This window comes from Electrophorus electricus, chromosome 17 (assembly GCF_013358815.1).
Source record: "Electrophorus electricus isolate fEleEle1 chromosome 17, fEleEle1.pri, whole genome shotgun sequence".
NCBI lineage: Eukaryota > Metazoa > Chordata > Actinopteri > Gymnotiformes > Gymnotidae > Electrophorus > Electrophorus electricus.
Window position 1 is genome coordinate 4,072,826 of NC_049551.1, and position 13,265 is coordinate 4,086,090.

The 13,265-nt window shown below is 47.8% G+C and overlaps 1 protein-coding gene across 8 annotated transcripts in view; it reads right to left on the minus strand.

Annotated features, from left to right (window-relative positions):
• The window catches only part of fryb (furry homolog b (Drosophila)), a 58,859-nt gene that overhangs the window by 11,420 nt on the left and 34,174 nt on the right, over window positions 1-13,265 (minus strand). For all 8 annotated transcript variants that reach the window (XM_035535582.1, XM_035535579.1, XM_035535577.1 and 5 more), the window contains exons 29-49: window positions 12,833-12,987; window positions 12,614-12,713; window positions 12,323-12,494; window positions 11,935-12,191; window positions 11,528-11,674; window positions 11,280-11,448; window positions 10,883-10,973; window positions 10,580-10,662; window positions 9,477-9,627; window positions 8,816-8,919; window positions 6,368-6,553; window positions 5,369-5,570; window positions 4,888-5,009; window positions 3,688-3,875; window positions 3,487-3,581; window positions 2,697-3,313; window positions 2,317-2,414; window positions 1,982-2,158; window positions 1,551-1,691; window positions 1,206-1,388; window positions 1-133 (exon numbers count right to left, since the gene is read on the minus strand). The exon at window positions 1-133 is cut by the window's left edge and continues 32 nt beyond it. In XM_035535582.1, coding sequence (XP_035391475.1) covers window positions 1-133; window positions 1,206-1,388; window positions 1,551-1,691; window positions 1,982-2,158; window positions 2,317-2,414; window positions 2,697-3,313; window positions 3,487-3,581; window positions 3,688-3,875; window positions 4,888-5,009; window positions 5,369-5,570; window positions 6,368-6,553; window positions 8,816-8,919; window positions 9,477-9,627; window positions 10,580-10,662; window positions 10,883-10,973; window positions 11,280-11,448; window positions 11,528-11,674; window positions 11,935-12,191; window positions 12,323-12,494; window positions 12,614-12,713; window positions 12,833-12,987 — 3,571 coding nt within the window. The remainder of the gene's footprint in view (window positions 134-1,205; window positions 1,389-1,550; window positions 1,692-1,981; window positions 2,159-2,316; window positions 2,415-2,696; window positions 3,314-3,486; window positions 3,582-3,687; window positions 3,876-4,887; window positions 5,010-5,368; window positions 5,571-6,367; window positions 6,554-8,815; window positions 8,920-9,476; window positions 9,628-10,579; window positions 10,663-10,882; window positions 10,974-11,279; window positions 11,449-11,527; window positions 11,675-11,934; window positions 12,192-12,322; window positions 12,495-12,613; window positions 12,714-12,832; window positions 12,988-13,265) is intronic.

The following is a 13,265-nucleotide window of genomic DNA, read 5'->3' on the forward strand; positions in this document are numbered from 1 at the left end:
GCACCAGGACGGGGCTGGAGCTGGAGCCGGAGGAGGTCGAGGAGGTGCTGCGTGTTACGGCAATGGCTCTGCTCTTCCCGTCTCTACCCACAGAGCCCTGTAGCTCATCATACCTGCGGCCAATCACCGGCGTCTACGCGCACGCACACACACACATCTACAGATCACCATATGCTCCCCTGTAAGACCACAGTCTCCCAGTCACACACCGGCTCTCGCACACCAACCTAAACTCTCCACAACTCCTGCTCGTGCGCACGCGCCAGCCTAAGTGCACCCCGTTCACGCTGTCGTGCGAGCACGCCACCCTAAACGTTCCAGGGCTGTGCCTAAACCTTCCAGCACCGCTGCCTATCGGCCATTATCCTTAACAATCCAGCCTTCCAGGAGATAAGCTGATCGGGGGGGGGGGGGGGGGGGGGGGACAACCTAATTAGTAATTACTGAGGCCTTTATCAGTCTCCGCTCACTCCGTCTGGACAGGACATTGCCACGCTCATCAGGCCACATGAAGGCATGTATTCTGTACTCTAGGGAAATGGACGGCTTCCTGTGAGACATTGCATATGACTCCATAAACCAGCACTATACTAAAGCTCAAAAGATACACCCTGTTGATGAGGTGTTGCAGAGTGGAGTTCCAGTTCTTTTTCTCAGCTCTTCGTTTGTAGCACGTAACTGTGGTCTGCAAGAACAATGTGGGTGGCGCGCTCTTCCTAGTGCATATCAATATTTTTCATCCTGTGGTTTTCCAAGAATGCTGTCCCTGGTGTACGAACACAAAGGCCAGCTGTTTAGACGGTGACCTGTGTGTGTCCTCGGTCTGCTGGAGTCTTGCGCTCAGCTGGGAGAAGACGTTTTCTTGGCCCTTTCAAGTCTGAAATCGTTTCCTGGAATTCAGGAGGTTCTGAAAATGAGTTTGTTTCTCACACCCATGCCCTGGAACATAGTAGTCTCTGGTACTCCACCCCAGACCTGGGCTCAGTCTGGTAGGTGACTATAAAGACGTCTTTATTCATGCACTACTGAACCCTGATGGTCTGTATTAATTTGCATAGCTGGTCTTAACCTGCGTGATGGCACGTAGATGACCTGTGGTGAACTCTAGGACTCTCTGCAGAATGGGAGTTCAGAAGCACACACACACACACACACACACACCCGTGCCTTGACATAACGCAGAGAGCCGAGCCAGAGCTGAGTACCTCAGAGATGTCAAAATGGAACTCCAGCGTTTTGCCGGGCAGTGCTTTAGATGAGCCGTCCCACATCATGCGGCTGACCTCCAGGTTGGCCAGATCGTCGTGGGCGTAGGACGGCAGGGAGAGGCTGGCAGAGCGGGACACCACCAGCTTTAGCACGTTCAGGGCCTCCTTCCAGTGGACGGTCTTCAACACACACACACACACACACACAGACATTTGTGCACGCATTCAGGTCACCAGTGCAGGAAACCTTCCTACATCTTTTGTCGATGGCATTAAAATGCACTGATAAACAAAAATCACATCTTCAGATATTGCAGTGAGCACTCGGAAGATGTGACCTACCTGTACAAACTTCTCAATAGTTTTAAGCACCTCCATGTTGAAAGGCTTGACTGAAATGCCTGCCAGGTCCATGTGACTCAGCAGGCTGTAGATGATCTGGAGAAGGGGCTGTTGCATGCTGGGTAAACCCTTATCCAGTAACTACAGGGAAAACAGAGAGCAGCTCCTATGAGAAGACACTTCAGACTACTCTTTAACTTAACTTTGTCATGTTTGATCTTACAGAACTGGTCACTATTTCCAATCTGAAGCCATTCTTTAACAGTGCCTGTGGTGACATCAACTAGATGAACATTAATTGTAGAAACCTTTGCATATATATTGATAGACTTTGACAGAAACATTAAAACAATTAAAGTAGGAATCTTTGTTCTATTTATTTAAAGTAAAAAAAATAAAATAGCAGAAGGACAAGGAGTGTTGCGACTGACCTCAGCCATGTAGGTGACCATGCTGAGTGTGATGTCGGAGAAGGCCTCGTGCAGGTAGCGGCACACCACGCTGACCCAGGAGAAGGGGTCTCTGGTGTAGGAGCGTGTTTTGTACAGGGTCATCACGTGAGCCAAGTGAGAGAGCTTCATATTCTTCTCCTTCTCCTCCAGACACACCTGCAACAGAAGGCACAAGAACGCAGTCAAATATGAGCTGCTTTCGCAGCAGACACGTTTCCTTTCCTAAAATACCATGTGGTCTCACAGCCTTGATGACGCCACATCTGGAAAGTGCACGTGTGTGTGTGTGTGTGTGTGTGTGAGGCTGGCGAGACCTGTGCTATCCTCTCGGCGCTTTCTTTGCAGAACTGTGTCGGAGAGTCAAAGTGTTGGACCAGGTGTGGGAGCAGACACAGAACATTAAGCGGGAAGCCTGAGTGAGAGAACACAGGAGCCAAAACCAAAGAACAGCAAGTTAGAAGGGAGACACAGAAACAATTACACAGACCACTGTGTAAGGCATCTCGGTCATAGTGCGCTTCAACTAACTTTGACAGTTACAATGGCAGAAACTGACTGTAGATCAGTGCTTTTACTCCTTCCTCCAGAATGACTATTTACGCCCCGGGGTTAAATAACAAGAAGCCTTATTATTAGTGAAACTTACAACAGGTTCCACGAGGCAAGAAGCAAAAGTATTTCTGAGGCTGTTCACCTATAGACTGAGACGTGTCCACCACGGAGACACGGGACACGGGCGTGAGTTGGCAGAAGAGCTGCAGGGTGAGGTCGCTGGTAGTGGGTGAGGTGAAGCCCTTGAGCAGGAGCTGCTGGAGGCCCGCAAAGCCGCTCCACCTCAGCTGCGCCTGGAGCTTCTCCAGCCGCTCGCGGTTTTCGGGCAGCTCGAGGGGCACGCGCGCCAGCAGCTTGTGCACCAGACGCAGCGACATCTGGTACTCGAACTCGAAGTCGGACTCCATGAGTGACACTGCCACCCAGAAGATGGTGGCCAGCAGGTTGGCTGGGTGGCTGGCATGCGAGGGGTCGGCGGCGGCGCTGGTGTCAGCGCGGGCAGAGGACGAGGAGGAGGCGCTCCGGGCGGAGCGCGACAGACCCGGCTGCGTACAAGCCTGAATGCGGTCCAGGGTGGCGCTGCGCGGAGGGTCCGAGGACGACGGCTCGCCGCTCTCGCCGAACTTCTTGGGGACGGAGTAGCTGCGCTGGTGCCGGCTGCGCTCAGCCGTGCCGCCCTCCTGCTGCACGTTGAGCTGGCCCGTGCTCTTGCGGTTGGAGTTCAGCTTGCCGCTTACCAGGAAGTCCGGTGACGAGGCTCTGCGGCCAAACAGGAAGTAACAGATCGAAGTACAGTCATAGATGTATGAAATGAGACAACACTATATAAGCATTGTTAATGTCAGTTAGACATGCATGGTCGCCAAAATCATAACACTTCAACCCTATGTTAATAAGGTCATTGCAATGATCTACTGCTGAAGTTTTCTCACCTAGTTAGTGCTGCCATCAGGTCACTGTTTTTGAGGCATTCTGCCAAATTATCCACCACTGACTCCAGAGTGAGCAGCACCTCCATCACATAACCCTGAGAGAGCAGGCCACAGCGTTCAATAAAGGATCCACTACATTCAAAACACACACACACACACACACACACACACACACACACACACACACACACACACACACACCTGCACCTCATCACCGTGCTCTCCCACCACCTCCACCAGACGCGAGAGCAGGTCCGAAACCGCGTGCGCCGAGAGCGGCTGCCTGAGGGCTCTGAAGATCTGGAAGGAACGGCCAGCGTAGTGGCGGGACGAGCTGCACAGAGCCGTCTGCAGGGCCACGTCGCTCAGCTGCTGCTCAAGGTGGAAGTCTGCAAGAGAAGCTAAGACTTGCTCATCAGAACGCATAAACATAATAGAATTAAGAAAATACATCAACTAAAATGATCTATGTTAAAATAAAAAATACATGACCCAAAATAAGTAAGTGTAGACCAGACAAAACCAGTAAGTTTTTAGTTTGAAAATATCAGAAGAGCTGGCATTCCCCATAGTTCCTGGAATAGTGTTCCAGAAATGAGCTGGAACTGCTGAGTGGCAAGCCATCCTAGGCATGAGCAGTAAACATTCAGGACTGAGCAGAGTGATCAGAGAGGACTAGAACTGTTCCAGATTGGCAGGATATGACAGAGCAAGACCATTAAAGGCTCTGAATGTCACAGGCAAGACTTTAGAGTACGATACGAAACTGTATTGATCCGAGTAATTGATCTGAGTAATAAACTCTGGCTTTCTGTTCTGGTATGGACTCAGATGGCTTTCACATCTTCAACTAGCTGAAGCGTCCGTGAAGAGACAGGAACATGTGCATGTTGAAATGATGAATACATTTTTCTTAGAGTCACGTAGGAACGTGCTTTTGGTTTTGTATATAGTTTCACAAATGTCAATAGGTGGGACCTACTACATAGTATTAATGTACAGAGCTCATTACACTCAATGATAATCCTAACAGATTTACACCTGTTTTTTATGTGTACGCTACCTGGACAACTGATTGGTTAATGTTTAACCCACTTTAAGTAAGAGCAAGGGACAGGCGACAAGAATATTTAAACTCATGTGCATGTAACGTACCATGCCTTTAGTTGTGCAGTATCTTTAGCAACAACCACATTAGTATTACTACAACCACAATAGTATTACTACCACCACATTAGTATTACTACAATCACATTAGTATTACTACCACCACATTAGTATTAATACGATCACATTAGTATTAAAACAATCACACTGTTGGGTGTTTCATAGGCCAAAACAGCAGCTGTCTGGACCCACTGCAACAGTGTGGTGACCCAGATCATGCCAACGCACTTGTACCTGACTTGGACTCTTTGAACACAGACACCACATGGCGCAGGAAGTTGGCGAGCTGCTCTGCGCTCTTGGAGTTGGGGTTCTTCGGAGTGATGTCCTCGTGGGACCACAGGGGTCCGAAGGCCCTGAGCAACGATAGGACAGTACTCCAGGCACTGTGCCACCACAGAACCACCACCAAGACCAGACAGGGTTAGCAGGCATCTAGCACACGTCTACCCCAGTAACTCTGCACAGCACCTCTGCCATGCCCAGGTCTGGTTATAGAGAATTATAATCTGGACTCTCAAAATTAATCTAAAATGGATGCTATGGATACTAGGCTACATCTGGATTTACAAATAATCTGAGTGTTTACTCGTTGCATATCTAGTAGAAACAACAACAAAAACCCCTTTATGTATCTACTCATCACTCCTATAATAATATGACCAGACAAGTGACTGTGGATGGACGGGAAATGTTTCTCTGGTATTTCTCATACCTCGTAGTGAGGAACTCGATCAGTTTGTTGGTCTTCTCCTCGGACTCGGTGGACGACTCGTCCAGGTCCTCCAGGTCGGTGGTGATCTGAGGGATATTCCCCACGCTGCCACCGAGGCTTACACTGGAGGAGGTGGAGGAGGAGCTAAGGCCCGAGTCAGCCACAGGGGAAGCCTGCCACTCCCGCAGGAAGTCCTGCCCACCTGCACGGAGACAACAGCTCAGGGTCTTCAGCAGCAAAAAGACTGTGCCTGTTCTTTGGGTTTGTGGCTTGCATGTGTTTTCACATGTGTATGACTGCCTGTGTTCATCAATATGTTTGTGTGTGTGTGTGTGTGTGTGTGTGTGTGTGTGTGTGACAATGTTTTCATAGACACAAGTCAGTGTTTCACATTGTAATCTCACTCACAACAGTAAGCAGAGGACAAAATGGAAATATGCATTTCAATTTGAATCTGCACTGAGGCTGCACAGATGGTTGAATTTCTTGGAGTCGGTTGTTACATAATTGATTTTGGCCAGACTCACTTTATTTCTTTTCGTCTGTAGATAAGAAATCACTCACCGCCCTCAGGCCCTGACATCATAAGTACCACCTCTGCTCCCTGCTGTATGTCACCCAGAACAGCAAACGTCAGTATATCCTATAATCTGATAGTGTCATCTGGTAATCCGCAGGCGGTGTTGTGGAAATGTTTTGGCTGAAGCAACGTCAGACTGGGTTATAAGTGGGGGAGGTAAAATGTGAGCGTCAGGGTCAGATTCCTAATTATGTTATCAGACATTAGGTATGGGGAAACTGCTGCTGCTGGGTGAACTTAGAGAGAGGACTGATTGGGTAAGAAAGATTGCTAGCACGGTCTGTGCTTGTGCATCCCTCCAGGGTCGTGTCTTCCCGGGTATTACCAGGTGTTAGGCACTGTCTGTGGGGTATCTGCTTTCCTGTTGGCCATGACACACTGAATCTGTAGCTGTAGCTCAATGTTTTCCGTTTTTCTACCTGTGTGCAGGCTCTCGAGCTGGCAGCTGGGCTTGGTGGTGAGGGTCTTGCTGTCACTCATCTCTCGGGTGAGCAGCAGCACAGAGGCAATGACCTGGAAGTTGTTGTTGCAGGAGAGGGCGATGAGCAGGTGTAGGAGAAGGCGTTTGCTGTGCTCGAACACCTCCGGACGGTAGTGGTCCAGACCTTCACAGCAAAGGCACAAATACAAAAACCCCAGAGTGAAGTCAACTCTACCGAGAAATCAGCAGAAATACAGTGAGCTACTGAGAGAAAAATCTAATCCTGTGAAATGCTACGAACAAGCCGGGACCGATACTGAATGACCCTGAGCCCGTCTGGCCCGAAATGAGCTGAGCTAATCCAAATCCGCGGGTCCTCCAGAGGGTTTCATGCAGCTCTCTGCTTTATTGCACAATGCTAGTATGAGCTGAGAGTCACTTTCCATTTGCACTGAGCATGCCTGTAATAGCTTCAGCTGCAGATAAAATATCAGTGTGGTTTTGCACAAAGCAATCTGTGGGAACACGGCGAAGGATACAGGTGATGACAACACCCAGCATGGAAGGGAGATAAGCCCCGGGGTGGAGGCCCTCCACACTCCTCCTTGCTGGCTTCTTCTATCTTGCCGGGTAGATTTTTTCACATTTTTGGCATGGCTGGCTCATGTTATTCAGCTGTCTGGAAGCTTCACTTACAGCCAGGAATGAGGTCACTGGTAAATGCAGAGAGTGTCATTTGTCACAGAGGACTTCAGTGCCTTTGTGCCTCCAGTGAATCAGTTTGTTAGTGAATGTTCAACTGAAGAAGGGGTGAGGGGGACTTGGTCCAGGACAGTTTCAGCTTTACTCTATTAGACCGTCTCTCTTTACTCTAGTATACTGTCTCTCTGTTTACTCTATTGGACCGTCTCTCTTTACTCTAGTATACTGTCTCTCTGTTTACTCTATTACACCGTCTCTCTTTACTCTAGTATACTGTCTCTCTGTTTACTCTATTACACCGTCTCTCTTTACTCTAGTATACTGTCTCTCTGTTTATTCTATTAGACCGTCTCTCTTTACTCTAGTATACTGTCTCTGTTTACTCTATTAGACCGTCTCTCTTTACTCTAGTATACTGTCTCTCTGTTTACTCTATTACACCGTCTCTCTTTACTCTAGTATACTGTCTCTCTGTTTACTCTATTACACCGTCTCTCTTTACTCTAGTATACTGTCTCTCTGTTTACTCTATTAGACCGTCTCTCTTTACTCTAGTATACTGTCTCTGTTTACTCTATTAGACCGTCTCTCTTTACTCTAGTATACTGTCTCTCTGTTTACTCTATTAGACTGTCTCTCTTTACTCTAGTATAGTCTCTCTGTTTACTCTATTAGACCGTCTCTCTGTACTCTAGTATAGTCTCTCTCTTTACTCTATTAGACCGTCTCTCTGTACTCTAGTATAGTCTCTCTCTTTACTCTATTAGACCGTCTCTCTTTACTCTAGTATAGTCTCTCTCTTTACTCTATTAGACCGTCTCTCTGTACTCTAGTATAGTCTCTCTCTTTACTCTATTAGACCGTCTCTCTGTACTCTAGTATACTGTCTCTCTGTTTACTCTATTAGACCGTCTCTCTGTACTCTAGTATAGTCTCTCTCTTTACTCTATTAGACCGTCTCTCTGTACTCTAGTATAGTCTCTCTCTTTACTCTATTAGACCGTCTCTCTTTACTCTAGTATAGTCTCTCTCTTTACTCTATTAGACCGTCTCTCTGTACTCTAGTATAGTCTCTCTCTTTACTCTATTAGACCGTCTCTCTGTACTCTAGTATAGTCTCTCTCTTTACTCTATTAGACCGTCTCTCTTTACTCTAGTATAGTCTCTCTCTTTACTCTATTAGACCGTCTCTCTGTACTCTAGTATAGTCTCTCTCTTTACTCTATTAGACCGTCTCTCTGTACTCTAGTACACTGTCTCTCTGTCTCTCTCCTCCCCCAAGCTTATCTAAAGAACTGAGAGACATGTACAAATCTTGGAGGCAGTGGGCTGTGAAAACCGTCACAGAGAGCAAATGGGAAACATAAACACATACCAGTGGTGTAGTCAGGAATTCATTTAACGGAAGGGATGAGGAGAAATGCAAAATGAAATGAAAAGTAAAATGAAATTTAAAATGAAAGTATAATTAATTTGACAAATGCAATGCACTGCTAGAAGCAGTTTTCGTGTTCAGAGTTTGTCATTTCCTTATTTATGATCTGCCGTCAACCAGTCTTGCCACATGAAAAACAATTAGAGGCATGGAGAAATAAAATATTTTTGGCAGCTCCATTGTGTTTGACTTTTTGGTCTGAACAGAGCTGAACATGAGATCAAATATGATCAAATTTCCATCCCTAGTACAGGCAGCTGGATATAGCTTTTGAACAGAGACAGAAAAAACATGATCACTGGTGGTTACCGAGGTAGAGGGCATGCAGCAGGAGTGGCAGGTGCAGAGCCCAGTCCTCTCTCACGCTGTGGTCCACCACCATCTCAGTCATGAAGATCACTGCGATATTACACCTGCCAACCCACACGGACACACCTGGATTATTATAAGTTAGATATGTTATTCATATACATAACACAGATAAAACACACAGCTCAGTCCAAGCAGCACAATAAAAACTATGATTTTGTATAATTTGTTTGTAAGCTGTTTGGAGGTTCAATAAACCACATGTATAGACCTCCATAAACATTAATAAATATTAGAAATTACATACAAGTTACACACACACACACACACACACACACACACACACACACACACACACACACACACACACACACACACACACACACACACACACACACACACAGTATCTCCTGACTCCTGACTATAGCGGTCAGTGTGTTTTAAGGAGGGTGGTACAGGTTTGACACCTGTACTGCAAAGCACCACAGTTGTCATAATACCAGAATAACACCACCCTATTTGTACACAAACAGATGAGCTCAGGCTTATTGGCAAAACATGGCTCAAGATCCCTGAAAGAAGAAGGTCTGTCCAATGGCTTGACGTTGTCCTGTCGGTGTTAGCGCGTGCGCGCTCGGGGCAGGGGTCAGAGCCGGGTTACCTGTGGAGAGGCCCTCGGGGGGTTATGGTCTCGGGGAGGTAGTCCACCAGTGGGGCCCAGCATCCCCCGTTGACAGGCATGGGTAACGGCCGCGGACGGTTAGTCTCCAGCACGCTGAGCAGCCAGCCGGCGTACGGAGGGAGAGGATCATCTGCATACACAAGCGAGACGCAGTGCCTGTGTCACACAGCTATGCTTCACACTGCCTTGTGATTCTGTTGGAACAGGTTGGTTCCCAGATTCAAAATAAAGCCTTTAACTGAATACTCTGGAATTTCTCTGATAAAGGGATCGGAATGTTCGCAGAAATCCAACCGAGCTGCTGGGTCCGTCCACAATATCAAAACGCTCCTTCAAAAGAATCTCCATCTTCTCTACATCTTGGACGTTTACTAATCAGGGGAGTGGCCAGCGAAGAACCTGCTCGGGTCATCTGACCATCCAGCGGATGCATGCAGGGTGTGCAGCTCAAGAAGGCACCAGTCCCACACCCAGAGTGTACGCACATAAGCTTTGCTTCCCAAACACACACCCGCCACACCCACACACATCATGCGCAAACAAACAAACAAACAGGCACATGTTCACAAACACACAAGCTTCAGATTCTTTACTAAGGATTCCTGTCTGTACTTAAATGCATGTTTTACAGTCAAGGCAGGTTTTCAGTGATGTCAAATGTCAGGTTTAGCTGACAGTTGGACAATGCAATTGAAGACTGGTGAAACAACAACTCCTCAGACATCAACAGCATTGACGTTGACGTTCTCTCTTTATGCAGTGCATAAAGGTCAAATGGTGCCTTGTGTAAGAAGAGAGCTGAGATTGGTCTAAACATTTTGATATGAAGCATATGAGTATCATGACATAAGAACTTTAAAGTGAATTTAAGAAAATATACAAAAACAGAGAAAATGCTGTTAGATTTCAGAGGGTTAATAGAGTACAAGCAGACTCAAACATACAACAAGAGGTTTTGAAACAGTAACTGATATCTGTTTTCAACTATATTCCTGCTTCCTTGTTAGTCTAACGATTATATACACATATACACACACACACATCTTCTTTAGAGGCTGGAGGTCAGTAAGGATCACACTCACTTTTCTCTTCATCATAGGAGCCCCCAGAGCTGTTACTGTAACGTGACTCCAACCGATTATGGGCCCGTACAGCGTTACTTAACCTAGAGAAACACACACACACACACACACACACACACACACACACACACACACACACACACACACACACACACACACACACAAGATACATTAAAATTATTAAAGATACTTTTTTAAGAAAGGCAAGAAACAATGTATTAAAAGGTGTATCTTATGAACAGAAATTCTGGCTCTTCATGTGAGCCTAAAATAAGAACACTAGTAGGTCCATGTGAGATTCACCTCTCTTCATTCTCTCGGGCTATCTTGGCCTCGTCTGTCTCCTGGAAGTTCTCCTGGCCTGCCACTACAGTATTGCTGCTAGAAGTTGTACCTTCACAGAATAAACAAACAAAGCAAACATCAGACCAAAAAACATCTGACATCTGAAAATGGCTGCAAGCTCAAAGAGGAAGCTCCATTCACAGCATAGGTCTAACCAGAAAAAAGAACCTGTAATTAAATCCTTTGTGTACAGTCGGTGTGCATGCATGTATGTGTGTGTGTGCGCGTGCGTGCGTGTGATAGCAATGTTCTGTGGTGCTTGATGCACACAGAGGCGGAGGAGGAATGGAATTGAAATGGAGATATTGGATAGTGTTTCAAACCCTCCGGTCCCATGCTGGAGGGTGTTCGTCACCTGAAGCCACAGCGGAGATCTTGCTGCTGGCAGTGAAGCGGTAGAAGGGAGGGTTGTCACAGTGTAGCACGACCGGGTTGACTGGATCAGTCTGCTGCAGCTCAAACAGCAGCTCCTCCATGGTCTGGATGGTGTTGTTCCGACACAGGTAGACCACCACCTTCTTAATCTGCAGACGGATTGACAGGAAGCTCAGCTGTGGTCTTAGGTGCCGTGGTTGCGTTTAAAAGGATGCGTGCAGCGCTTACGTAAGGCAGCAGCGTGGTGTCACTGCTAACCCCACACAGACTGATGAGGAACTGCAACGTGATTCTCAGATTATTGCTCCATTTGTCATTGGTCACCAGAGCGTTCCACGCGTTCTCCATCTCCGGGCCTGGAAGCTCGTCCCCGTACTGATCGGAACACACAGCATATGGCCTTACAAACCAGTTCACCAGTTAGATTAATGAACAGGAAAAAAAAAAGAAAAATGAACTCAATAGTCAAGTTGTACAGAGATGCATCTGTAGTAGTTCTAGCATTGGTAACAGAATAATGACACGACAGAACCAAACAACTTCATGCCGGTATTTACTGATCAGGGCTGAAGAGGAACACAGTGAACGGCCCCGCCCGTGAAGTGCTCCGGGCGGTCGCTCCTCTGCCTCCATACCTTGGCGGTCATGAACATGAGGTTGTTGAGCACCAGGGAGGTGGCCTGTAGGGAGCCCCAGCCACTGCCCTTGAGGCGGTGGCTCAGGCCCATGCCGTTGCCCTGATCTCGGGCTTCCTCCTCGGGCGTGCACGGGCTGGAGGCTGGCGGCAGCAGCCCCGTGTCCGCCAACTCGATGTTGCTGAGCCACGGCAGCAGGTAGGTGAGCATGATCTGTCTGCCGTTGGGGTGGGTGGTGGGGAACCTCTGGCTGACCTCTGGGTTGAGAGAAGGAAGAGCAAACGTAATGGGCGCTGGCTCCATATCGGACCTGCAGCGCTGCTCAAGACACGGCGCCAAAGACACACGCGTGAACGAATGCACGCTCACACGCAGATCCAGAGCCTACCTGAGAAGAGAGGCAGGGTGAGCTCGGGGTACATGCCGGCCAGCTGACTGGAGAGCTGGGTGACAGACACACTGTAGAGCGGGGGCAGCGGGCCGTGGGTGCCGTACAGGATGCTGCCTGACTTCTGGCCGACGATCCTCTTAGAATAGACCAACAGCTTTGCCTCGAGGATCTGAAATGAAGGAAAATTCTTAGTTACACCCAGACAATAGAATAAAGACGTGCAAAATTTAAAATTACTGTATGATAGAATAATCACACACACACACACACGTGCGCGCTGTGCCTGACCTGCATGAGCTGCATGGAGATCTCATAGATCTCCCTGCTGGTATCAGAGGACTTAAAGAGCACCAGGTTCAGCAGCGTCACAAGGTCACATGGATAGTTTCTGCACAAACGTCAGAGAGAGAGAGAGTCAAGCAGGCAACACGGATTGCCATGGTTACGGCCAAACGTTGGATCTGGGCGTTCTCCCGCTCTGCTCCCGTGGCTGCGTTCCTGCCCTACCTGCTCCCGCACACGGCGGCGATGGCCTTGAAGCAGCCCGATGCCAGCTGGTAGGAGCCGGTGAAGCAGCGATCCACCGCCCAATTGAACAGGTTCACCTGGTCCGGGTTGAGCTCCAGCAGTAGGATTACGACCTCACAGCCCAGCCGGTGCACCTGCAGCAGGAACCACGCCGCTCAGCTACACAGCTAACAGGCTGCGAATTTAAGACTCACTTACATCTTCATTTACTCACACACCAGCTTTTCTAGGTACCCCCTTTTTCCAGAATCTACACTTGCAATGGACAATATCATATATCATACACTTTATTATTAGTGCTACTACAGTTATACTTGTGTCCCTTATTGTTGGAACAGCTACGATCAATGATCATGTCTAAGAAGATAATTAATCGTGGAAAACAGCCGAGAGATAATATGAAACATCACAA